The 27,639-nt window shown below is 30.3% G+C and overlaps 2 protein-coding genes across 2 annotated transcripts in view; one reads left to right on the top strand and one right to left on the bottom strand.

The window, feature by feature from the left end:
* LOC111675474 (5'-nucleotidase domain-containing protein 3) overlaps positions 1-27,639 on the top strand; it is a 194,297-nt gene that overhangs the window by 22,989 nt on the left and 143,669 nt on the right. The window lies entirely within an intron of this gene.
* Positions 18,480-19,207, bottom strand: LOC124419420. Its single transcript, XM_046948812.1, has one exon. It carries the CDS (start codon positions 19,169-19,171, stop codon positions 18,623-18,625), a length of 549 nt encoding a protein of 182 aa, XP_046804768.1. The 5' UTR covers positions 19,172-19,207; the 3' UTR covers positions 18,480-18,622.

Below are 27,639 nucleotides of genomic sequence, written 5' to 3'. Positions count from 1 at the left end.
CGATACTTTAGAAAAATATGCATCTTCGCGGATTTTACTAATGAATATTTAATAAATATTTTGAAAAATTACTCAATTGTTTACGCGCTTTAGCGCAATTTAAAAAACTCCGTGCAGGACTTTTTGGAAAACAGTTTTTATATTAAAAATAGTTCCCATTTAAGCACAGATTTGACGATTTCATTCGAAATATGAGTTAAGAGACTTTATGGGGTATATTTGACCAATTATAATAACGTGTAGCGAATGTAAGCATTGCATCCATAACTTCAGAGCTATTTACCTGTGTAAAGGCAATCATTCACATTCGCAGAAGAACTGGCTAAAATTAAGAACTTAACAAGATAAAATAAAACCTAGTTTTCAGCTTTATCCATAAAATCTAAATAAAGAACTAAAAGTCGCGGTCCCAATGATACAGTTGAAGCCAAAGGTATCGCGATTATTGATCGTCGTACGATTTTAAATGTTATTACAACTTTTGTATTTTGTTTTCATTTTCCTTAGCTATGTTACTTAAGAATATTAGTTAGATTTATACTAATAAATATATTTTGGTTTAACTCAGAATTTCGACTTATTATCACAACATCTGTTTATACAGAATTTTAAGTAGGTCTAGAAATTGCATTTTTACTTTCAATTTTAAATTTAATTTTGTGGACTTAATTTACTCCCACCAAATTTCATAAAAATTGGAATGGTTTTTTCATATAAGTACCATAAGTGCTTTATAAGAAGTTCCTATAAAAATATTAAAGGAAGGACGGACAAGATTTGTTCGCCCCATAAAGTGATTTTAAGCTCATCAGTGCACCAAAAGGTAGTAGTAATAATATTGAAAACAGAGACTTTACGTATTATTTCAAAATATTACAATTAAATGAATTTATTGCATTCTTTACAATTTAATTATCTAAACTTACATTTTTTCGGTTAAGTCTGTCACATAAATACTAAAAACAAAAGTAAGTACAACATAAAAATTATTGCCAAGTTATTGTAGTATACTAAAAATTGTATATTTGGCTGGACATATTAAATTTTAGCTTGAAACTGGACAAGCTCCAAAAAAGCTGGACAATCCAGCCAAGTCCAGCCAGGCTGGCAACCCTAACTGGGAATGGTAATGATCAAAAGTGATAGTAAACCACGTGTTATTTTTTTGTAATAACTCTTAGAATGTCATTAAGAGAAAGTTTTTCGTTATGTAATAATATTTTCTCTTCGTATTTTTCTGTAGTTTAATGAAAGAGTATATATTCTATGTTATGTGCTTTGGTTTTGCACTTTTAAGGGTAATGTAAAACTTTTTGTGATTTTTTTTTAGAAATAAATGAATATTCATTCTATTTTATAATTCCTAACATATATTCTATCGAAAATTATAAAAAGAAAAATGAAACAAGTATGAATGTAGCGTAGCCGACCATATGATACCCTATATCAGTCTGTATGTATGTTAAAAATGGGGACTATTTAAAAAAAATAAAGCATTTGGTTTGTTTTTTTAACTTTATTTCGGAATATTTTTACTTTTTTTTGGCAAAAAAAGAGATTTTTTGTAAGTTGTAAATATAGTTTGAATGTAAATTACAAAAAGCTAGTATATATTATAAATTTCTTTGTAAGTTTGTTTATTTATTGGTTTAATTGTTTGTGCGTCAATCACGCCTAAACGAATAAAGCAATTTTCTTCAAATTTGGAACAAAGAAAGAAATATGTCTGGAAGCGTCAATAGGCTATATAACTTTGCGAAAATTAGACTAGAAGGGGTAAAAAACAGGTGAAAACGACGAAAAACGGGAAAATTGGTACTTTTGTGCATAAAAACTTATTTTTTGGCTATTTTTATGGTGAAAAATTGGAAAAATCGGTACTTTTGTGCATGAAAACCAATTTTTGTATATTGTAAAGCGAAATTATTTTCGATTTAGTTATTTTTTATGAAATTTTACAGTTAGGTAGATTTTTTACTCATAATCCAAAATTAAATAAAAATTTCGAATTTTCTTATTAGAAATCCCGGAATTCCCAACAAAGTTTTAAAAAATCCCGAAAATTGGATTTTTTAGTTTTTTGCCTATTATATTCATACCAGGGGCGGGGTTATCGAAACCCGTTACAAAATGATTAAGAACATATTGGGCCATATAAAACAGGTCACTATAATTTGATGTCGACTATGCGATTTGAGAATTTTTGCTCAATATTGAATTTTCAATAAAAATAAGGTTTTTTTGGATGGACCTGGTCCCCTCGGTATCAAAAATTTTTAGGTTTTGCTTCTTTTATCGTATTTTATGTAAAGTCAGCTTTTCAAAAAGTATAAATTCTATATACATCTTCATAGAAACTTTTTAGATAACTTAAAAAGAAAAAGATACTTTTTTCCCAAAAAATGGCAAAAATCGCCTTTTTTTAATTTTTTAAGTTAAAATGCCTATAACTTTGGACTCAGTCATGATTTTTACTTAATTCCTTGACTGCTTGCTATATAAACTTGTTCTTAAGCGAATAAAAAAATGGCGAAAATCAGGACGGTAAAAATTTAAAAATTTTAATTTTCAAATGCGAATATCTCCTAAACTATAAGAGATAATTTACTGCTCGATGAGGAGATTCTATATACGAAATTTTCATAGCCGAGGTGTCCTAATTTGAGGACCCCCCGCCGGGCCCCTGCTTGGCCTATAAGGTCCAAATTCAAAACCTAAACTCGACAATACCTCCTCTTTGTGCATTCATTTAAATCGGATTAACCGTTTAGAAGTTACCGAATTATTTCCCTCTTTTTTTTCCTATACCACTGTGCGTTGTCAGTAAAATGTTCAGAAAATATCTAACAATCGTCTGAACTTACAATTTTTATTTTGCAACGTTGTCAGGTTGATAATATTTTTAAGTTGGCAGTGTTATTATACATATTCTGCCTATTTTTAGAATAAGAAATTTTAATTAGCAAACATCCGTTGTGAAAGTTTTGTCAAAACTGGTAAAAAAGGAGAAATGATGAAAAACGGGCAAAAGTACTGTTTTTGTCCCTAATAAGTGATTTTTGTCTAAATACATTCGATTTAGCTTTTAAAGTATTGGGAAAGATTCGTTGCGAATGTTGAACCAGTGGGGGGGGGGGGGTTTCGGTTGTTAAACGCATGTTGAGGTACTTTTTCGGAAATATCCAAATACTTGAGAAGTATTTTGCTGTAATCAGTCAAAATATATATTTTAGAAAAATTAAAATATAATAGGTAAAAAGGGGAGTTTTGTGTTTTTCATAAGGTTCACACCTAAATGGCTGGGTCGACTTTAGGAAATTTTAATCAGCAATACATATTTACATAGAAGTTTCAATTGGTTATATTATTATTCCAAAAAATTAAAAAGGGACGAAATACGACGCTGTAAAATTATTATTTTTTTGAAAAGAATAAACGAAAGTAATTTCTACTTATATACTTAAAATTTTAATAATTTAATAAACTAAAAATTTAGAGATAAAAGGAACGAATTTTTTTGCGTAATATTAAAATGATATGATTAAACTGCATAGAAAATATTTGTATTTTTAAGAATTTTTTAATGCAATTACGTCTTATTATGACAACGATCGAACCGAAATTTATGAAATTTGAAACACACATTACAAGACTGTCTTGGAAAGCATTAATAGGTATTTTTTGAAACATAAATCAGAAAGGGGAAAAATTAGTACGCACTTTTTCTCTACGTCAATGAATATAATTTATTCTAAGCCGCCTTCACACGAGCACACAAGTAATACTATCTGTCAAAATTTTATGTAGAAGGATACGGATGCGATCGTCTTAACACGATATGTAATGAAACCTTACTACATTAAGTGAAATACTGATGGAAAATTTAACATTCGTATGGCTCTCTTCGTCGTAATAGATCAGGGATGTATTTTTATGTAAACTCAAAAAAGGGAAAAAGCTGTTTCCTTTTCACTTTGTTATTGTTCTATACCAGTCGTGTGCTTTAAAGGAGAAAAAAAATAAAAATAAAAATCCGAAATCTTAAGTATTAATATTTTTTATAGCTTTGTTTCAAATTTTAAAGGTAATTTTTTACCACTCAAGCCCAGAGAATTTTGGAAAGGGAGAAAATGTGTGGTTTTGGTAAATTTTGTAAAAGTTGTTCTGAATTATATAGTTCTAATGTAGATTTAAATTTCGACATATTCATTTCAGGGATAAAAAGCAAAGACAATATTATTTTATCTATAGATTTAATATTACAAATCATTTAAAGTCCCGGGCAACGCTGGGTTCAAAAAGTTAGTTGCTAAATAAAGCTGTGTGCATTTAAGTTTAATTTTTATAGGGGCTAGGGTCAAATGAGGCCTTATAATTAAAAAGTTCAACGTCTCTGAAGTTTCCAAGTGCATTTACAAAGAGAAAACCATTTTAAATCATCAATTTCAGTTTTTTTTAAAACTTTGTTCAACTAATTTCAAAATTGTTCGAAGCTCTCATGGAGAATTATGACCTTATATGAGAAGTAGGGTGAATTATTTACCGTTTTTATAAAATTGTTCATATAGTTTTAGACCGATTTTGGTTCATATAAGTTGAAGTAAGATTTTGGCTCGCATGGAATTTATGTGTGTTAAATATCATCGCTGTATTCGTAATTTTAAGCCAGTATGATCGTTTAAAAAAATTATTAAAGGGGACCTTATATGAGGGGTAAGGTCAATTAATGACCGATCCACATAAAATTTGGTAGGGTGATTTTGGGTCATATGAAAGTAATTTGTGTCGAATTTCATTGCATAATCGTGCTTTTAAAACAGATATGCCCGTTACACACACTTCAACAAATCAAAAGGATCGGACATGGCCGATCTACGTACATGTTTAAGCAATTTATAGATAAAAATAAAAAACTGGAGTTATATGGTCAAAAAGAGGGACCGATCCTCATTAAATTCCATAGTGTGATTTTAATTCATATAAATCTTATTTGTGACAAATTTTATCATTATACTAGTGCTTAGATGTGAGTTACGGACGTTTAAGTGTTTTTCTGAAATTAAACTTTGAAACTTTGGTCAAATGAGGTCCAGTCGTCATGAAAATCGATATGAAGGCTTAGGCTTATAAACATTTTAGATCTGCCGATTTTTGAAGGGATAGTATTAAAATTAACAGAATTATGAGCTAAAAATTGATATTTTCGCTATTTCCCATATATAAAAATTAATCTGTGTTTGTTTGTATATTTGAACGCTATAAATAACGTTATAATATAAATTTTCACACCGTATTCCTGTATGTCTGGAATAGATAAAAGGCTACTTTCTACTTTCGTATTAAATACTAAAATTCATTTATCTTGGAAACTATTACACTTAGAATCATAAAATTTTGCTCGAATAACATTAAAATCCATGTAAACATTTTAGGTAATAAATTTGCTGACTATGCATGAGGGGAGCGGCACCTCCCATATTAACTAAATACAAAAATTTGTTCATCTGGGAAACTAATGCAACAGAGAGAAAGAGAGTAGACTTTCATCTGGGGGATTTGAAGCCCCCATATTAAACCATTAGAATTAGAATCTTGAAAAAAATCTTAGAAAACTTGACTTGAAGAATTTTCACTTTCATCTTTACATTAAGAGTATAGCGAGCGAACTATTAATGGGAACGTCACATCTTCCGTATGAATAAAATACAAAATATTGTTTATCTAAGAAAATATATAGTATTCATCTAAACATTTTGGAAGAAAAAGGGCGGATTTTCATCTGGGGCCTTGAAGCCCCCACATGAATTAAATCGTATATCTAAGAAACTATTATAGTTAGAATAACTTTTACATTTATGGACAAATTTAATTTTAGCTTGAAACTGGACAAGCATCAAAAAAGCTGGACAATCCAGCCAAGTCCAGCCAGGCTGGCAACCTTACTTTGTAAATAAACACCATTTTGTCAAAAAAAGGTAAAAATAATCTGGAATTAAGTTTAAAAACAAGTATGAATGTATAGTCGGGCGTAGCCGACTGTATAATACCCTACACCTGTCAGTATGTATGTTAAAAATGGGGATTATTTAAAAAAATAAAGTATTTGGTTTGTTTTTTTAACTTTATTTCGGAGTATTTTTACTTTTATTTTGGCAAAAAAAAAGATTTTTTTACAAGAGGATTCAAAGGGGAGTAGGGCAAAATATGGCCCTATCCTTAAAAATGATGGTAGGGGGAGTTAAGTCTTCTTCAATAATATTTATGTATTTAAAAGTGTTAATAGTGTTTGTAAGTGAATTTTGACCTTTAAGTCATTTTCTAAAGGGGAGTTTGTATGGGGGATAGGATCAAATGAAGCCCGATCATTACAAAAATCGGTAGTGTCATTTAAAGTTCTATAAAACTGAGTTTTGTCGACTTTTGTTAACAATGTGTTGATTTTTGAGAATGAATTTAAAAATGTTTGTTTTAAAAATGATTTTAAAATGATTTGTGCGCAAGGTACAGGCCGCAATTTTCAAGATAATTTGATGAAATTTGGACCAAGCATGTTTTTTGGCACAAGGACGAAGCCTATTGACAATGGTTGAAATAGGTCAATTTTTCACCTAGCCCCTCCCTTCCGATTTGAACTTTTTATGCCATAATTGCGTCAAATATTCTATTATCTTTCTAAAAATTGGTACAAATAAGTTTTATATAAGTATAAATGACACTGCAGATTTTCGTAAGGATTGGCCCTTATTTGACCCTAGCCCCCATACAAACCCTCCTTCAAAAATGTCTTAAACGTCTAAAATTGACTTGTAACCATTTGTATCGCAATGAAAATCAACAAAACTAACTGTTATTTAAAAATATATCCTTTTCCCAAATTTACCGAGGATCGGCCCATATTTGACCTATATAAAGCCTCATTTACAAATTTTGGTTTTTTGTCAATAAATTGCTTAAATATTTTGGAATAATATTCAACATAAAAGTTTCTTTATAAAAAGTAAAAATTTTAAAAATATACTCATGGTGTAGGGTATTATATGGTCTATGGTATTATATTATATGAGACCAACAGGAAATTAAAGTAGACCATCTACTAGAAATGTTAAAGTTTTATTTGATTTATCAAAAAATAAAATTAAAAATTTGTACGGAAGTAAAATGGATAAGTTTTCTATGGATCCCTTCATGTTCCAACTAAGATTTTGTTATATATTGTTGTTGATTTATCCTGGACTCAAGGAAATTTTTTTTAATATAGTTATCCTTATTTTAAAAGCATAATATTTGAAATAAAATACTGTCAAACTACACACATAGGCATGAATAACAGTCTAAAATTATAAAAATGGGATAAATATGCTAGAATATATGAAATATCAAAAATAATTTTTTTTTAGAAAAACTGTTAGATATATAACAGAAAAACTGTTAGATATATAACCTGAAATTGGAAATTTTAGAAAACTTAAAGTTATTGTATGTATGAAAAGAATGTGTGTACCGAACTTTATCAAAATCAGAGAGGACCATGCTCAATTTTTTTGATATTGCATATGAGAAAATTTGCCTAAAAATTAAAAGTATGAATAACTTTTTAAAACCCTTTGAGGAATTGGATCTATTAATTGTTTAATTTCATTTCCCGTTGGTATTTTTCTGGAAAGATTCGAAGACCCAAAATTTGTTGCATAGTGTAATCAATGTAATATATACGTAACGTCTTTGTGAATTAGATATAAGATTTATGTACAAAATGAAATAAAAAAGTAGTAAATTAAAATTTAATTAAAATAAATCGTCGGCAATGTCCGAGTATACTTTCTTACATGTTTTTAATGGCGAATTATTTATTTAAAAATGTTATTGTCTTATTCTTTGAAGGCTCTCAATGCTGCCAGAGCAAAACAGTTGAGGATTAAGTTTGAGAAATGGCAAGCCAATGAAATAAAACGAGAGAAAGATGATGAATTTAATCACAACATATGTGGAAATAATGTATCGGATGAAACCAGCATCGAAAGCACTCAGTCGTAAGTATAAAAAACCATATGAAAAACTAAAGTTTTCTACTTCGCACAGTGTCGGGGGACTAAACTCACAATTTGTATTTGTATTGGTCCTTAAGTTAAATTCACAATGAGTGATAATTGTCCAAACTTTTAACTAGTATATCTAAATGTGGACTTTAATAGTATAACGGTAGAATTAAAATCAATATTTACCTGCAGTATGTTTCCTACATTAGAACTGTTATAACTTTTTGTTTTTGAAAAATTCATATTTTTTATAATTGCTTGGACTTCTGCCTGGAATTTTGTGTTATGATTAAGTAAGCAGTGTAATATTTTTTTCTGGGTCTTTAATCTATAACGTCTTTAAAATATATAAATATTGAAATCCAGCACAAGACAACAACTTGTTAAACAGTTAGGGGATTCACACGGTCCTCATAGTCATATATCATAAAATAATAACCCGAAAATAATTGACTGCTGTAAGCAGTCTATATTTCAAATTTGAGTCAGCTGATAAAAGAAAAATACAAATATAAAAAATTACAAATATTTTTAATCAAAAATGCCAAAAACAAGTCAAAAAACTGAAATAATAGCATCCCGGAAAAAAAGTTTTAACAGTTATAACTAGTTTAAAAATACAAGTATTTTTTGTTTTTGCTTTTTTAACTTTTGGAAAATTGAAATCGGGAGTTCTGAACATAAACAAGTTAGAGTGATATATTCGGCTGATCCCTCCCCCAATTACTTTAATTTTAATACTTTCCTAATTTACCAAATATTTGTAGAAACAAGTTTTCTGATGATTAAAGCTTGTTTAGGGGCTGGGCCTAGTCTATGACCTATTATAGATCGATCGTAAAATATATTTAAGCTAAATTTCTGTACATAAAAACTATATTTCAGTACAATTTTGTATTTATATCGTAATTTAGTAATAAGTAATGTGTGTTTAAGTGTTGTGTTATGAATACGTGTTATGAACAAATCTTGAAATAGATTTTTAGCTCCATTGTATACAATAGCTTTATTTGGTAATAAGTAATATGCATTTAAGAATTTTTCGTAAAAGGACTTTGTATGGGAACTATGTTCAATTATGTATATAAAGACAACATTTCAAAATTCTGTAATATATAATTATTTGGTAATAAATAATGTGAATCTTAGTGATTTTCTGGACCGATCATAAAACAATTTTATAGTGTAATCGAAAAAAATTTCGTAATAATATTTTTCACAATATTATTTCTCCGTATATGAGCAATACTTGTACCAAATTTTATATGGATATCTTAATTAAGTAAGGAATTATGTGCGTTTAAGTGGACCTTGTATGGGAGCAATGAGCTATGCGCATTTAAGTGATTTTCGGGTAGGGATCTTGTATGGGAGCTATTACCAATTATGGACTGATCCAAAAAAACTTTCATGAGAATATTTCAGTATATAAGAGCAATACTTATACCAAATTTTATATCGATATCTTTATTCAGTAATGAGTTATGCGCGTTTAAGTGATTTTCGGGATGGGACCTTATATGGGAGCTATGACCAAGTATGGAACGATCCAAAAAATAAAATTCATTCATTTTTCACTGAATGAATTCTATTGACTTAAGATTTTAATTTGTAAAATTTTGCGAAGTTATCGACATTGCGACGGAGGTGATTTTTATGGAATTATCTTGCATAGTTTTCGAGAAAATCACATCAGAATGTGTAAAAAATGCTTATTTTTTCGAGATTGTTTCAAATTTTGATTCATTTGATTCATGTGAACCGATTTTGCTCATTTTCAATACCAAACAACTTTGGAAAATGAAAAACAATTTGGGAGAATTTGGTTAAATTCTATTGCTTCGTTTTATTGTGAGCGCACAGTGGTATAGGAAAAAAAAAGAGGGAAATAATTCGGTAACTTCTAAACGGTTAATCCGATTTTAATGAAATTTGGTATGCACAAAGAGGAGGTGTTGTCGAGTTTAGGTTTTGAATTTGAACCTTATAGGCCAACCAGGGGCCCGGCGGGGGTCCTCAAATTAGGACACCTCGGCTATGTTAAATTTTTAAAACGATCCTATTTCTTCATTTGAGTTCCGATTTAAAAAAAATTTCGTATATAGAATCTCCTCATCGAGCACTATAAAAAATGTCATCATAGCAGTAAATTATCTCTTATAGTTTAGGAGATATTCGCATTTGAGGTCCAAATTCAAAACCTAAACTCGACAACACCTCCTTTTTGTGCATACCAAATTTCATTAAAATTCCCGATTTTCGCCATTTTTCTTTTATTCGCTTAACAACAAGTTTATATATCCAGCAGTGAAAGAATTATGTAAAAATCATGACTGAGTCCAAAGTTATAGGCATTTTAATTTAAAAAATTAAAAAAAGCAATTTTTTGCCATTTTTTTGGGAAAAGAGTATCTTTTTCTTTTTAAGTTATCTAAAAAGTTTCTAAGAAGATGTATATAGAATTTATACTTTTTGGAAAGCTGACTTTACATAAAATACGATAAATTTGATACCGAGGGGACCAGGTCCATCCAAAAAAAACCCTATATTTTTGGGAAAATTAAAGTTTGAGCAAAAATTCTCAAATCGCATAGTCGATATCAAATTATAGTGATCTGTTTAATATGACCCAATATCTTCTTAATCATTTTGTAACGGGTTTCGATAACCCCTGGTATGGATATAATAGGCAAAAAAACCAAAAAATCCCATTTTTGGGATTTCTTAAAACTTTTTTGGGAATTCCGGGATTTCTAATAAGAAAATTCGAAATTTTTATTTAATTTTGGATTTTGAGTAAAAAAATCTACCTATCTGTAAAAATTCATTAAAAACTATTCATAAATAAAATATTTATTCGCAAAAACTGGATAAAAAACATTTTTAATTTTTTTTAAGTATTCCGCGAATTATAAATTATTAAAATTATATACAGTTTTGAAAAATAGACAAAATTACCTTTCCATTGATATATAACATGCCTACCTAATGTTTTTTAAGCGACAAATTAATTAGGGAAAACTCAACATCTTTTAGAAAATTTACCAGTACTATTATTTTCATCAATATATGTAACAAATTTAAGAGTTAACCTTATGGATAAAAATAATAGTGCTAGGTAAATTTTCTAAATTTACTCAAAATCCAAAATTAAATAAAAATTTCGAATTTTCTTATTAGAAATTCCGTAATTCCCAAAAATTCCGGAATTGGTTTTTTGCCTATTATATCCATACCAGGGGCGGGGTTATCGAAACCCGTTACAAAATGATTAAGAAGATATTGGGTCATATTAAACAGGTCACTATAATTTGATATCGACTGTGCGATTTGAGAATTTTTGCTCAAACTTTAATTTTCCCAAAAAATAGGGTTTTTTTTTTGGATGGACCTGGTCCTTTCGGTATCAAATTTATCGTATTTTATGTAAAGTCAGCTTTCCAAAAAGTATAAATTCTATATACATCTTCTTAGGAGCTTTTTAGATAACTTAAAAAGAAAAAGATACTCTTTTCCCAAAAAAAAATGGCAAAAAATTGCATTTTTTAATTTTTTTAATTAAAATGCCTATAACTTTGGACTCAGTCATGATTTTTACATAATTCTTTCATTGCTTGATATATAAACTTGTTCTTAAGCGAATAAAAAAAATTGCGAAAATCGGGAATATTTGGACCCGTTATTATAAAAAAACTAAAGTAAGGACGGTAAAAATTTTAATTTTCAAATGCGAATATCTCCTAACCTATAAGAGATAATTTACTGCTACGACGACATTTTTTATAGTGTTAGATGAGGAGATTCTATATACGAATTTTTTAAATCGGAACTCAATTGAAGAAATACCTCCTCTTTGTGCATACCAAATTTCATTAAAATCGGATTAACTGTTTAGAAGTTACTGAATTATTTCTCTCCTTTTTTTCTATACCACTGTGAGACATCTAAACATACATAACGAAAAACACAGAAAAACAAAAACAAAAATAACAACGCAATGACGCCAACAGCATCAAACCATACAAAACAATACACAGCTGAATAAAACCAAATAAGTACATCTACACACACACGTGTACATCTTTTTCTAATATACAGTGTTGTTGTTGCTTTTTTAACAAAGCATGAAAAAATATGACATTTTTTGGGAAATTTTCAGAGATTGTGCTCGATGAGGAGATTCTATATACGAATTTTTTAAATCGGAACTCAATTGAAGAAATAGGATCGTTTTAAAAATTTAACATAGCCGAGGTGTCCTAATTTGAGGACCCCCCGCCGGGCCCCTGGTTGGCCTATAAGGTCCAAATTCAAAACCTAAACTCGACAACACTTCCTCTTTGTGCATACCAAATTTCACTAAAATCGGATTAACCGTTTAGAAGTTACCGAATTATTTCCCTCCTTTTTTTTCCTATACCACTGTGAGACATCTAAACATACATAACGAAAAACACAAAAAAACAAAAACAAAAATAACAACGCAATGACGCCAACAGCATCAAACCATACAAAACAAAACACAGCTGAATAAAACCAAATACATCTACACACACACGTGTACATCTTTTTCTAATATACAGTGTTGTTGTTGCTTTTTTAACAAAGCATGCAAAAATATGAAATTTTTTGGGAAATTTTCAGAGATTGTCTCGGATTTTTGCTCATATCTCCGTTATTTACCTACCGATTTTGCTGATTTTAAATAGCGATCTTCTCGAAAGCATGTTTAATAGAATTATTGAAGATTCGATCTCGCCGATATCTGGGGATATCTCCTTTATAGGGTCGGAAAATTATATTATAAAAATTACAAACGGAATGACAAACTTATATATATAATAATCAAAAACTATTTATTTAGTTACCAAATTATATAATTTTTCTTAAAGGTTTATTATAATTTTGACTGATGACTATAAATTTCATTTAAATTCTAAAATAATACATTAATAATATATTTTCTTCTTACTTGCTAAAATTTAATATATACCTTTAGTCTTAAGAATAATTCTTATTCTAATGCCTTGGGATATACAATATTTTTTTTACCCTCTAGTATAAATAAAAAACCTACTAAACGATTTTGAAAATTCTAACCACAATAGTTTTCCAGATTAACAATATGTTAAATATGAGAGATGCCAAGCAAATTCTATCTATCTATGAAAAATTTGAATTATCTAACAGTTTTCAAGATATACGAATATTTGTATTTAATTTATATATGTGGTGTCAAGCCGCCCACTGAAATCCCGCCCGTTATTTTCTAAATGTTCACATGAATGTCAAAGTTATTCATATAAAATTTGAGGATTCGAGCTCTAATAGTTTCCTAGACAACTATTTTCAAGCTCTCCAGATTAAAGTCCGCCCTTTATCCTCAAAATGTTTAGATGAATATTAATGTAATATATAAGCAATATTTATGAATCTAGTTCTATTTCTCCTAGGTAAACAATATTTTGTATTTTATTCATAGTCCCTATTAAAAGTTCGCTCGTTGTACTCATGTAATTGTACTCATGTAATGTTCAGATGAATGTAAAAATTCTTCAAGTGAAATTTAATGATTCTATCTCTGACAGGTTCTCAGATATACGAATTTTTCTATTTTATTCATATAGGAGCTGCAAACCCCTTCAGATGAAAGTTTGCTCTGAATATTAAAGTTCTTGGTGCAAAATTTTAAGAATTTAGTTGTATAAGTTGTATACAATTCTAACTGTAGTAGTTTCCAATATAAACGAATTTTTGTATTTATTTCATATGGAAGGTGCCACGCTCCCTAACGCCAGTCCTCCCACATTTTATCCTAAATAATCATATTGACACTAAAGTGGCTCCGACAAAATTTTAGGACTCTAACTGTTACATTATCTCAAGATAAACAAATTTTTGTATATAATTAATATGGGAGGTGCCGCTCACATCTTGGGTAGTCCGCCAATTTATTACTTAAAATATTTACATGGATGTTAAAATTATTCATGCTAAATTTTTAAATTCTAACTGTATTAGTTTCCAAGATAAAGGAATTTTTGTATTAAATTTATATGGGAGGTAACACGCCCCCTAACGATAGTCCTCCCACATTTTATCCTTAAATAATCATATTGACAGTAAAATGGCTCCGACAAAATTTTAGAACTATTAAGATTTATAAAAGGGTTTTCTTATGAAAAACAAACAAAGATATTTATTCAACAAGAACAAAATTACAAAGTAAAGTAAAATATTTTTTTTAATCAAACAAAATATTCAATGAACAACTATAAAATAAAACAAGTAAGAGTGCTATATTCGGCTGTGCCGAATCTTATATACCCTTCACCATAGTGTATTTTAAACATATTAGTTTTATAAATTTTAATTTTTTCCCGTCTACATTATTACTAAACCAAAAGAAAAATAATGAACAACAACAACGCTAAACGAAATAAAAAACAAAATTCACAAGGCATCTAAAACAACAGACATCCATACACACATAACGAAAAACACAGAAAAACAAAAACAAAATAAACAACGCAATTAAACCAACCTACATCATAATATACGAACAGAATTTACAAAAACAAAACAAAAAGCAAATACACAACTCAATGACGCCAACTGCATCCAAACATAAAAAAATACACAGCTGAATAAAACCAAATACATCTACACACGCACATGTACATCTTTATCCAATTCACAGTGTTGTTGTTGCTTTTTTAACAATGCATGAAAAAAATGTGGCATTTTTTGATGAAATTTTCAGAGGTTGTCTAGGATTTTTGCCCGTATCTCCGTTATTTATAGACCGATTTGCTGATTTTAAATAGCGATCTTCTCGAAAGCATGTCTAACTGAATTATTGAAAATTCGGATCTCGCCGATATCTGGGGACCTCTAAAAACTAATTTCAACAGACAGACAGACAGACAGACAGACAGACGGACATAGCTTAATCGACTCCGCTATCTATAAGGATCCAGAATATATTATAGAAAAATTATATTATAGAAATTACACCTCTCACGAAGGTGAAGGGTATAATAACAAGTACAAAACAATAAAGGTGATATCCAACACACCTTCTCAACAATTATTGCTTTTGAATGTCATACCTATCTTTTCAATACAAAATTGATGCTTAATTTTTGGCAATGATATGGTTAAAACATCTGTAACCATGTTTTCTATAGGGATACATTTTATATTTACAATTTGATTTTCGACTGCATCACGAATAAAATGATATCGATAATGTATGTGTTTGGTTCTCGAGTGATGCCCACCGAATTTTGCCATGTGTTGTGATTATTGTAGGACCATCGGGTGGAAATCCGAGTTCTTCAAGAAGATATCTTAAATACATTGCTTCTTTTGCTGATTCAGCCAATTATATATACTCCGACTCTGCACTTGAAGTTGCAACAACAATTTGTTTGCTAGACTCCCATGATATGACAGCACCAGCAAAAATAAAACAGTGTCCAGACTGAGATTTTCGGTCGTCAATATCCTGAGCCCAGTTTGCATCTGCATAGCCCATTAATGGTAGTGACGTTTTTTTTGTAAGTTATTTTGTAATGTTTTGTTTCTTTTAGATATCTAATTATGTATAACGACGCATTCCAGTGCTGCTTTTTGGGATCTTGGCAAAATTGTGATAATTTGTTAACACTTCAACATATATCTAGCCTACTAAAAACTGATAAGTGCAATAAACAAACTATAATTTCTTGATACTTAGTTTTATCTTCTTTTTCTCCTTCTCCTGGAATTTTTGGTTCTTTTTCTAAATTAATTTTTGATTGCATAGGAGTTTTAACAGATTTTGCATTTAATAACCCATATTTTTCAATTAGGTTTTGAATACATCCCGGTTGACATATGGATAACGATTCAGAATCTTGAATAATTTCAAATCCAATACAGTGCTTTGGCTTTTTAAGGTCGTGTATCTCAAAGTTTTCAGATAATAATTTTATCAACCTGTTTGTAGTTTCTTCGCAGTTGCATGTTATAATTATATCATCTACATATAATGCTACTATTAAGATTTGTTTACCATTTTTCATGTAATATATGCATTGGCCATATTTAGAGTTTGTTAAATTCAATTTTTTAAATATTTTATCAATTTTTATATACCATTGTCGATAAGCTTGTTTTAATCCATATATAGATTTCTTTAATAAGCATACTTTATTACATGTAGCTTCATTTATAAATCCCTCGGGTTGGTCCATGTAAATCTCCTCATTTAAATCTCCATTTAAAAAGGCTGTGGAAACATCTAATTGCCTTAATTTCAAATTATTTTCAACAGAAAGAACAAAAATTAATCTTATAGATGTTTGTCTAACTACAGGTGCAAAAGTATCAGTGTAATCAATTTCGTATTTTTTGGTGTAACCTTTAGGTACTAATCGTGCCTTTCTTTTTTCAACTTTTCCATCTGGTTTATATTTGGTTTTAAAAATCCATTTGCATCCAATAGTAGTTCTTCATTTCGCCAAGTTCACTAATTTCCAAGTATTGTTTTTAATTAAGGAATTATATTCTTGATTAACAGGATTTTTCCAATGATCAACATTTTTGGATTTAAACATTTCTTTAAAATTTTTGGGATCATTTTCCTTTTCCTTTTGAGTAATTGAATGTGCTTCTTCCCTGGTTTTAAATAGAGTCCATGATCTCAAACGTTTCTTAATTGATGTTGATGGTTCTAGTTCATTTGGTTCTTGTTCATCGTCACTAGTTAAATATTGATTAAAGTTAGTTACTTCATTAATAGAAGTATGTGAAGTGTTATCATTTGAAATATGTTGCGATTGTAATGAATTAGAATTTACAGATTCGGATTTATTTGTATTCATTATACGTTGTTGATTATTTTGATTCCAGTTAAATTCATACAATCTATCGTGTGAAAATTCTGATTTGAGATACACTGTGATTGTAATAGGTTTGTATATATGGATTCCGACTCATTCGCATTTAATATATTTTGTTCATTCTGTTTATTTTGATTCCAATTAAATTCATAGAATCCAACATTTTTATCCTGAATTTCATTTAAATCCACTTCAAATTCTTCTTCAATGAATCGTACATCACGGCTTTTAATTATGTTCTGAGTTCCAGATTTCCATAGACGGTAAACTTTTGATTCCGAAGAGCATCCGACAAGTATAAATTCAGAACTTCTAGCTTGCTATTTCGATTTACCTGACTTTTTGTCCAGTGCAAAGGCTTTACAACCAATTTGTCTTAAATGTTTCATAACTGGCTTCTTACCCGACCAAAGTTCCTCAGGTGTTTTGTCATCATTTAGTTTTGTAGTACACAGGTTTCTGATATATGCGGAAGTCATAATCAATTCTGTCCACAAAAAAATTTGGCTTCTATCATGATAGTCCTTGCCATTTCTACAAGAGTTCTATTCATCTGTTCGACTATTCCGTTTTGTTCCGGAGTATATTGAACTGTAAATTGATTTTTAATGCCACAATTTTTCATAAAGCTCTTAAATTCATTACTTTTTAACTCAGGTGCATTATCCGATCTTAAACTTTTAATCTTTTTGCCTGTTTTTAGTTCCACCTCTTTCTTAAACTCTTTGAATGTTTCTAGATATTCACCCTTTTTCCTTCTCGTCGTCGATGAATGTTGCAAAATAAACTTTCTTACTTATTGATTTTAATCTCATCGGACCACACAAATCTGTGTGTATTAATTCTAATACTTCACTACTTGATTTATTATTCTTCTTAGGAAAGGACTGCCGTATTTGCTTACTTCTAATGCAGCTAATACAATGTATGTCTTTATTTTTAAATGTTGGTAAACCATTAACCATGTTTTTATTTACAAGTTTTCTTAGATCAGACGAATTTAAATGTCCAAATCGTTTATGCCACAATTTAAGTCCTTTTTCAGGACCTTTTGAAGTTTTAATGTCATTTTTAGGTAAAGACTCAATGCAATATAGGCCATTTTTTTTCTCAGAATATATTAGAATTTTTTTATTCTTTCAAACAAGAGCTTTATAGGAAAATATTTCTACTTTGCAACCATTATCTGTAGCTTTTGAAATTGAAAAAGATTACTTCTTAAATCTGGTATAAAGTTTTTGGAAGATGTACAATATGAAATTGATTATTAATTTTAATATTTAATTGAACTGTACCGATTTCTTTAATTTCTAAATCATTGTCATCTGCCAAACGAACAGATACTTTAAAAGATTCATCGATTTCCGTAAATTGAGATTTTTCATAAGTCAAATGGGATGACGCTCCGCTATCAAGGTTCCATTTGATACCATTTGATAAAAAACTGTTTCTATTTACTACACTAGTGGCTACTGCATAACCGCAATGTATTGATTCATTATCAGATTGTGTGACTTCATTTGCCTTAATAATTTTTGTTTTACAGTATCTGGCCATATGCCCCTTTTTTCCACATTTAAAACAATAAGAAGGAAAATTATTCTTACCTGGTTCATCCATATGATAATATATTTTCTTGTTTCCTTTCTTAAATTTATTCACCTTAAGAGCGTTATCTTCAAAATTATTACTATTTTGTTAAAATTTATCACCAATTTCCAACAATCTAGATCGTAAAATATTCAAAGTTGGAAATTCATTAGCAGCATCAAATGCTGCTCTGATAGATTCATATTTAGATGATAAGCTATCCAATAACATTACGGTTAAAAAGTCATCATCCATATCATCAATTATTTCGCGTAGATCAGATACAATTATATCAAATTCTGTTAAATATTCAGTTATATTTTGGTTTTCTTTGATTTTCAAATTTAATAGTTTACGAAATAGTTCCGCATTCGTTCTAGTTGATTTTCTATCAAAAGTTTCCTTGAGATAAGACCATATTTCAGGTGAAGTTTTGAAATTTTTCACCATTTTTATTATATCGGGTTGCAAAGAAACAATTATTTCTGCTCGAGCATCTTGATCCTTATCTTGATAATCACGCAATTTCCTTAATGATTCTTCATATGCAATTATTTGCGCTTCCGTAGCATTCTCTCGAATAGGAGTGATCCTTGGCATTTGCTCTTCTACTCTATCCATACGCAACAGACGGCTTTTGTGTAAAATGGCTTCCATTTGGGGAAACCATGTTTTGAAATTATTCCCGTTTAACAATGGAATTTTCACATATACATTTGCCATTTTTATACCCTACACCACTATAGTGGGGAGGGTATTATACGTTTGTGCTGATGTTTGTAACATACAAAAATATTGGTCCAATACCCACCTTAAAGTATAAAAGATTTTGTTTTAATTACTTATAAGGATAATGAAGGATGTCCTTGAAACTTTAGCAAATAATGCTCTAGACTGTTATGTTGAGGCTGTCCAAGTTTTATATAATAAAATAATTAAGAAGTATATAAAAATAACATTTATTTATATATACTTTCAACTAAACCCCCTTCAAAAAATATCTCAAACGACTAAAATTGACTTGTAACCATTTGTATCGCAATGAAACTCAACAAAACTAACTGTTATTTAGAAATATATCCTTTTCCCAAATTTACCGTGGATCGCCCCATATTTGACCTATATAAAGCCTCATTTAGAAATCTTAGTTTTTTATCAATAAATTGCTTAAATATTTTGGAATTATGGCAATATTCAACATAAAAGTTTCTTTATAAAAAAAATTAAAAAGTAAAAATTTTAAAAATATACACATGGTGTAGGGTATTATATGGTCGGCCATGCCCGACTATACTTTCCTACTTGTTACTACTCATAACATTCACGATTATGTTGGGCTTATTTTGATCATAGTAGATAATATTTAAACAGATATCAATATTTTTGAGTTAGACCATAATGATATGGTGACATTCAGCCTAGAGGCCATTGGTTATAAAAAGAATGATTCGAATGATTTTTAGCAAAAAAACCATTCGATTCTAATTTTTGTGTTTCGTATAATATAGTCAAATATGAAATACAGAAAAATTCTTATACTTTTGTGAGGTAATTTTATCGACATTTTTAGTTAAAGCTAAATTAATTTAAGTAAATGTGAATTTTTAATGTTTTTTAAAGAGTGATATCAAAGCTAAGGACTGTCTACTAAATTTAACAAATTAATTTATTAATTTTGCATACAAAATATGTTATTAATTTGGTTTCTTTTCATATTATACGAAAATTCGAATACTTATGAGAGAAACTGTACATATTTTTCCAATTCACAGTATTGTTGTTGTTTTTTTTAACAAAGAATGGGACAAAGTATGAGGTCAGAGGTTGTCTCGGTTTTTTGCTCATATCTTCGTTATTTATAGACCGATTTTGCTGATAGCGATCTTCTCGAAAGCATTTCTAACAGAATTATTGAAGTTTCGGATCTCGCCGATATCTGGGGTCCTCTAAAAACTGATTTCAACAGACCGACGGACAGACAGACAATGTTAGAAGATCGAGAGTGGTTGTAAAGCACTCTTACGAATCTTGAATAACACTAAATTTATTTTTAAAACTAAAAACTTAAGAACTATTAAACAAAATCTTAAAACTAACTTAGAACTAAGATTCTTACCTTCTCTTGCACTATTTTCTTATTAATTTCATATTCCCATTTAAGGGTTTTCAAGTGCGCTAGTGATTAGAATATGATCTATTTCTAATTATATCTCATAATGTCTATGCGTTACATAAACAATAGAATTAATGTGTATCTTAGTACTAGGATTCTTATCATTACTAAATGTTGTTATAAAAAACTAAGCGATAAATATTTATTTGTGACTCAAGTGAACTAATCGAATAGTTTTTATGACCAAACACATGCACCAAAATATGATTTTAAACAGCTGTTTACAAAACAAAAAAACTAAAATTTTATTAAAAACAGTTAATTTATTAGTTTAAAATGTGGAATAAAGAAAATAAAAGAATTGAAAATTCAAAGAAATTAATTTGGTTTATTTCGCATGTTTAATTAATTTAATATTTTTTTGATTTTAGGGGGTATATATCAGTTTGTCATTCCGTTTGTAAGACTAAGAAATATTCATCTAAGACCAACAACAAAGTTTATATATATATAGAATTTATATTTATATAAATTCTGAGTCGATCTAGATGTGTCCGTTTGTCCGTCTGTCTGTATAAAACACGCTCACATTAAAACAAAGCAATTAAACTCCACAAAATTCACTCATAAGTAATATTCATTGTTACCCTAAGCAGTTTGGTATTGAAAATCAGCAAGATCAGTGAAATAGTTTCAGAGTTATGAGTAACAAGTATGTCTGTCTGTTCCCACTAAAGTGGTGTAGGGTATAAAAATTTAAGACAACCTCGAAAAAATGGCGATTTTTCAATATTTATTTGTACTTTAAAAAAAAAAACTACTGCAGTTAAAATGATGAATTTTTTCATATATACATCTATTTGTGAGAGAATTAACATTGTTAAAAATCGGAAAAATCGGTTCATAATTTCATATACCCCTCATACAAATGTACATATTCCCTGAAAATGTGTTTTTATACCCTACACCACTTTAGTGGGGAGGGTATATTGGGTTTGTGCTGATGTTTGTAACATAGAAAAATATTCGTCCAATACCCACCTTAAAGTATACCAATCGGCTTAGAATCATTTTCTGAGTCGATTAAGCTATGTCCGTCTGGCTGGCTGGCTGTCCATGTAAACCTTGTGCGTAAGGTACAGGCCGCAATTATGAAGGTAATTCTTTTGGCCCAAGAACGAAGCCTATGGTTAAAAGCGGTCCATTATTTCGACTAGCCCCCATACAACCGTACTCCCCAAATAGGGCCTTTTGGCTTATAATTAATTTAAATGATCTATTATGTTAACAAAAGTCGACAAAACTTAGTTTTATAGAACTTTAAATGACACTACTTCATTTGATCTTATCCCCATACAAACTCCCCTTCAGAAAATGACTTAAAGGTCAAAATTCACTTACAAACACTAATAAGACTTTTAAATTCTACATAAAGTATAGGGCCATATTTTGCACTACTCCCCTTTGAGCCCTCTTGTAAAAAAATTCTTTTTTTGCCAAAATAAAAGTAAAACTACTCCGAAATAAAGTTAGAAAAACAAACCAAATGCTTTATTTTTTTAAATAATCCCCATTTTTAACATACATACTGACAGGTGTAGGGTATCATATGGTCGGCTACGCCCGACTATACATTCATACTTGCTTTATTTCGTGTATTTTTTATAAGTGTGTGTATAGATACCTAGTGTGGCAGCAAGAACCACCCCTATCTGCCGAGCTCCAAGCCTGGCAGACGCGAGCATACCAGCGCCGCTACCACTCTGGCAACACCAGTTTATTTTGTTTTGATATGGTTTTACCATACCAAACATATACAAAACTACTACATTACAACTGCATTATTTGTCCATTGGGCAAGCTACTAGGGGACACTTAACTTTCTCATAGGACACGTCAATAGCAGGTAGAGTAACTAGTAAAAGAGCTAGTAATATGACTGTCTCCCAAGAACACATCGTTGCACAAGTTTTAACGTGAGCACCTGCCTTGACGGCCTTATCTCACGGTGGTCTTTTTCTTCCACTGGGTAGACTTGAGAACGGTCCACTATCGCCCCACATATTTCTTACTCACACTTATTCTGATATGAACGCTTAGTCCCACGGCCACTCCTCTATGGGGTATCTGTCGTCTTCGCAACAGCACCGAACTTATACCGAAATAAATACTGACTTTACCTTACATCAGTCTTTTGACCGCCACTTACTCTCGCCGCGAATTTGGGTTTAAACCACAGCCACTACGTGGATTAGGAAGGAACCTCAAACAACTGACCAGCTTGGACATAGTCCTGATGGCAACTGGCCACCCGTAGTACCAGATTTTGCGGTGCTCTGGTCTGACCTCTTTCAATCTATGCAAGGACTAAGCCAAACAGTAGATTGTAACCAATTTTTTAGTCCCGGCCAGACTAGAGGTTTTGGCCATAGAATAATTTTATACATAGAAGCGAATCTGAGCATGACAGAACCTAAGTCTGCTGTCAAAAACCTAAGTCGTGAGAATGTATTAGTTGAAAAATATGTAACCCAACAAACACAAACTCTTTCGTTTAAAAAGTTTTTATATTTTTGTTTGACATTATATTTCGATATTTTATGAAATAATGTTTTGAATTAGCCATTTTTATTCAATATCAGTTTACCAATGTAAGAAACATCTTCGTTAAAAATTATTCTTAATTTTAAATAAACTCTTTGTGTTTGCTGGGTTGAGTCAATATCGACACTTAAAAATTATATTAAAAAAATAAAAACGATTGAAAAATTTGTTTTTTTTCTGAAAATGTTTCAATAATTTTATAGGAAAAACATAACTTTTAGCTGTGTTTATTGCAGCAGCAGGGGCTATTTTGCCAAAGGAATTGTGCTAATGCTAAAATTAACGCTTGATATGAACGCTTATTGTTAATTTCAAAGCAGCCCAAATGCAGTCAAAGTACACCCTACACCACACTAATGGGAACGGCATTTTGTTTATGTCTTAAAGTTTGTAACACCTGCGTCGATGTAATGATGTAATCCGTCCATAAATTAGCATATTGAAATATTTTGTAATAGGGTATTTATAAAATTCGACTCAACAAATTTTATATATACGAAATTTTGACTATATATTGTTAAAATGAGTAGTACATTCATTAATTAAACAAACATCAATCTCTTGAATATAACTTCTACATTAAAAAATACTAAATAACTTATTGCTACTTACTCGCAATTGTGGTAGGGTATGATGTATTCGGATACATTTTGTACTTTCATATTTTTGTTATGTTATGTAAACAAAAATAAAAATACTCATACAATTATATTAAATTCACACAGAACCTGTACATGTGAGAGAGTAATATTTCTTATGCTCACTTTCGTATCTATTTATTAATTTATGGTTTTGGCCACCTCTCTTTTTCGACCCTATAAAGTATATATATTATGGATCCTTATAGATAGCGGAGTCGATTTAGCCATGTCCGTCTGTCTGTCCGACCAAACAAATGGATCAGGATCCCAAAGGAAAAAGGAAGTAGGGATTCCAAAGTCAATAATTGCAACGACAAATAGTCGCGTAGAATGTATCAATATACCCAAAGAACTTCCCCGAAGGAAAGAAGACGTAATATATCAATCTCAATCGTCCACACAATCCATCGCATCAGTTCCATCCTCATGATCATAAAGATCAATCAACTGGATGACAGGCAACCATTGAATACTAACTGACAAGTCCCCAGCATATATCGGTGTCCCATAACGCGATCGGCGTCCCAAAATCGATCACGTTCAGGTATCCAGGGGACACCTCTTTTTCCCCGGGATTGCAATAACACGAAGGTGGAGGTAACATGCCCTCGGGGGTGTCTGTGTGTATGTTGAAATCAGTTTTCAGAAGACCACATTTATCTGCGAGATCCGAACTTTCAATAATTCTATTGAAAATACGATCGAAAAGAACGCTATTTAAAATCAGTCCAATCGGTCCATAAATAACGAAGATATGAGTAAACATCCGTATTGTACTCTTGTTTATAAAACAAGGCAGCGCCAAAGCAGCAGAGCAAGAGTAGCAGAGCGAGAGCAGCACTAGTATGTTGTGATTGGCTAGAAACATGAAATTATTTATGAGGAGCCTGGCTTAAGTTAGAAGCCATCAAAGGGAACTTGTTGGTACTTTTTCGTTTTTTAAAAGATTGTAGAGTCTGAATTAGGTGAGAATTTCAAAAGGTACTTTTGGAATATTCTATAATATTGGTGAGAATTAGATGAGAACCCATAAAAGGGAACTTTTTGGTGCTTTTTGAGTTTTTTATAATAATGAACTTAGAAACATGAAAGTAAGTATGTAGAGTCCGGATTAGATGAGAACACATCAAAGGGGATTATTTGGTACTTCTTCGTACTACAAACTTTGAATTTTCTAAAGGAGAATAGTTTGCACATTATCTGAAGTAAAATAAAAAGTAAAATAAAACAAGTAGGAAAGTATAGTCGGGCATGGCCGACCATATGATACCCTACACCATGAGTATATATTTTTACAATTTTTACTTTTATAAAATTTTATTTTTTGTGAAGAAACTTTTATGTTGAATATTACCATAATTCCAAAATATTTAAGCCATTTATTGATAAAAAACTAAAATTTCTAAATGAGGCTTTATATAGGTCAAATATGGGCCGATCCTCGGTAAATTTGGGAAAAGGATATATTTCTAAATAACAGTTAGTTTTGTTGAGTTTCATTGCGATACAAATGGTTACAAGTCAATTTTTACGACGTTTAAGTCATTTTTGAAGGGGGGTTTGTATGGGGGCTAGGGTCAAATATAGGCCGATCCTTACGAAAATCTGCAGTATCATTTATACTTATATAAAACTTATTTGTGCGAATTTTTAAAGAGATAGCAGAATATTTGACGTAATTATAGCAAAAAAGTTCAAATCGGGAGGTACGGTTGTATGGGGGCTAGGTGAAATAATGGACCGATTTCAACCATTTTCAATAGGCTTCGTCCTTGTGCCAAAAACATGCTTGGTCCAAATTTCATCAAATTATCTTGAAAATTGCGGCCTGTACCTTGCGCACAAGGTTTACATGGACAGCCAGCCGGACAGACGGACGGACATGTCTTAATCGACTCAAAAAATGATTCTGAATCGATCGGTATACTTTAAGATGGGTATTGGACCAATATTTTTGTATGTTACAAACATCAGCACAAACGTATAATACCCTCCCCACTATAGTGGTGTAGGGTATAAAAATAAAAAATATGTGAAGATTATTGTTAAAATTTCTTTAAACTTTTTTAATACACAACAAGTATGAATGTATAGTCGGGCGTAGCCGACCACATGATACCCTACACCAGTCAATATTTATGTTAAAAATGGGGATTATTTAAAAAAATAAATTGTTTGTTTTTTTTTTAACTTTATTTCGGAATATTTTAACTTTTTTTGGCAAAAAAAGAGATTTTTTTAAAGAGGGCTCAAAGGGGAGTAGGGAAAAATATGGCTCTATCTTTAAAAATGTTGGTAGGGGAGTTAAGTCTTCTTCAATATTATTTATGTAGAATTTAAAAGTGTTATTAGTGTTTGTAAGTGAATTTTGACCTTTAAGTCGTTTTCTGAAGGGGAGTTTGTATGGGGATAGGGTCAAATGAAGCCCGATCATTACAAAAATCTGTAATGTCATTTAAAGTTCTATAAAACTAAGTTTTGGTGACTTTTGTTAACATAAGTAATAGATCATTTAATTATTATAAGCCAAAAGGCCCTATTTGGGGGTACGGTTGTATGGGGGCTAGTCGAAATAATGGACCGATTTTAACCATTTTCAATAGGCTTCGTTCTTGGGCCAAAAGAAAATTGCGACCTGTACCTTGCGCACAAGGTTTACATGGACAGCCAGCCAGCCGGACGGACGGACATAGATTAATCGACTCAGAAAATGATTCTAAGCCGATTGGTATACTTTAAGGTGGGTATAGGGCGAATATTTTTGTATGTTACAAACATCAGCACAAACCCTCCCCACTAAAGTGGTGTAGGGTATAAAAAGTACCAAAAGTGGAATAAAGTTTACCTAAGTGGAAAATACTAATAAAAAGAGTACGATGTTTCCCCTCTTCGCTTAGAAATATACTTTTTCGAGAATTAAGTTTCCAAAATGTTCCGTATTTAAATCTATATATATCTTAGATAAAACTCTAACGATTCAAATCTGCATTCATTTGTTCAAGAAAAATTGTGCTTTCAAAAAGGTACCAAACAATTTACTCGAATTTGGTCCTATATATAAGGCTTAGTACTCGAATTCCAAAATAATATACCAATAGCTTATTTTGTGTGAGTAAATAAACTACTTTTTGAAATTTTATAAAAGTTGTCTCAATGAGTGCGAATAAAATTAAATTTCCCGGTTTTTCCCTTTTTGGTACTTTTTTACCCAGTGAAATAGCAAAAATTTTATTACAATAAATATTACATAGTTAGTCCGTAATTTAATAGGAATAATTCAACAAACCGAAAAAGTTTTCGTTATGTGCTAAAAAAAAGTACCATAAATACAGTTTTTTCCCTTTTACATCCAAAAAGGACTGAATTTTAAAAATGTACGAAACAGGTGTCTCATAATTTTGGGAGATGTATCCAAAATATTTATAAAAATTTGATTATGTTAATTATTTCAAAAGTTATAAACTGCCAAAAAAGGTACCAAAATCACTTTTGTTACGCATTTTTACCCCTTAAAAGTACGAATTTTAAGAGTAGATACAGGTGCATTTAAATTCGTTCTTGTATTACTAATATTGTGTAAGATAATTAAGAAAACATGTTTTACCCGATTTTCCCCTTTTTACCCGTAAATGAATGTCGAAAGATTAACGTAAAAACCGAGATACACGGTTGTCAGATCTTACAACGTTGTCAGAAAAATGTTCAGAAAATGTCTAAATATCGTCTGAACTTACAATTTTTCTTTTGCAGCATTGTCAGAAAAAGCA

The sequence above is a fragment of the Lucilia cuprina genome, chromosome X (assembly GCF_022045245.1).
Source record: "Lucilia cuprina isolate Lc7/37 chromosome X, ASM2204524v1, whole genome shotgun sequence".
Taxonomy (NCBI): domain Eukaryota; kingdom Metazoa; phylum Arthropoda; class Insecta; order Diptera; family Calliphoridae; genus Lucilia; species Lucilia cuprina.
The sequence above is the reverse complement of the archived record's forward strand: the minus strand, read 5'-3'. Positions and strand labels throughout refer to the sequence as shown.

Coding starts and splice junctions, on each gene's coding strand:
- LOC124419420 (XM_046948812.1), bottom strand. CDS start 19,171: ATGGAAGCCATTTTACACAAAAGCCGTCTGTTGCGTATGGATAGAGTA.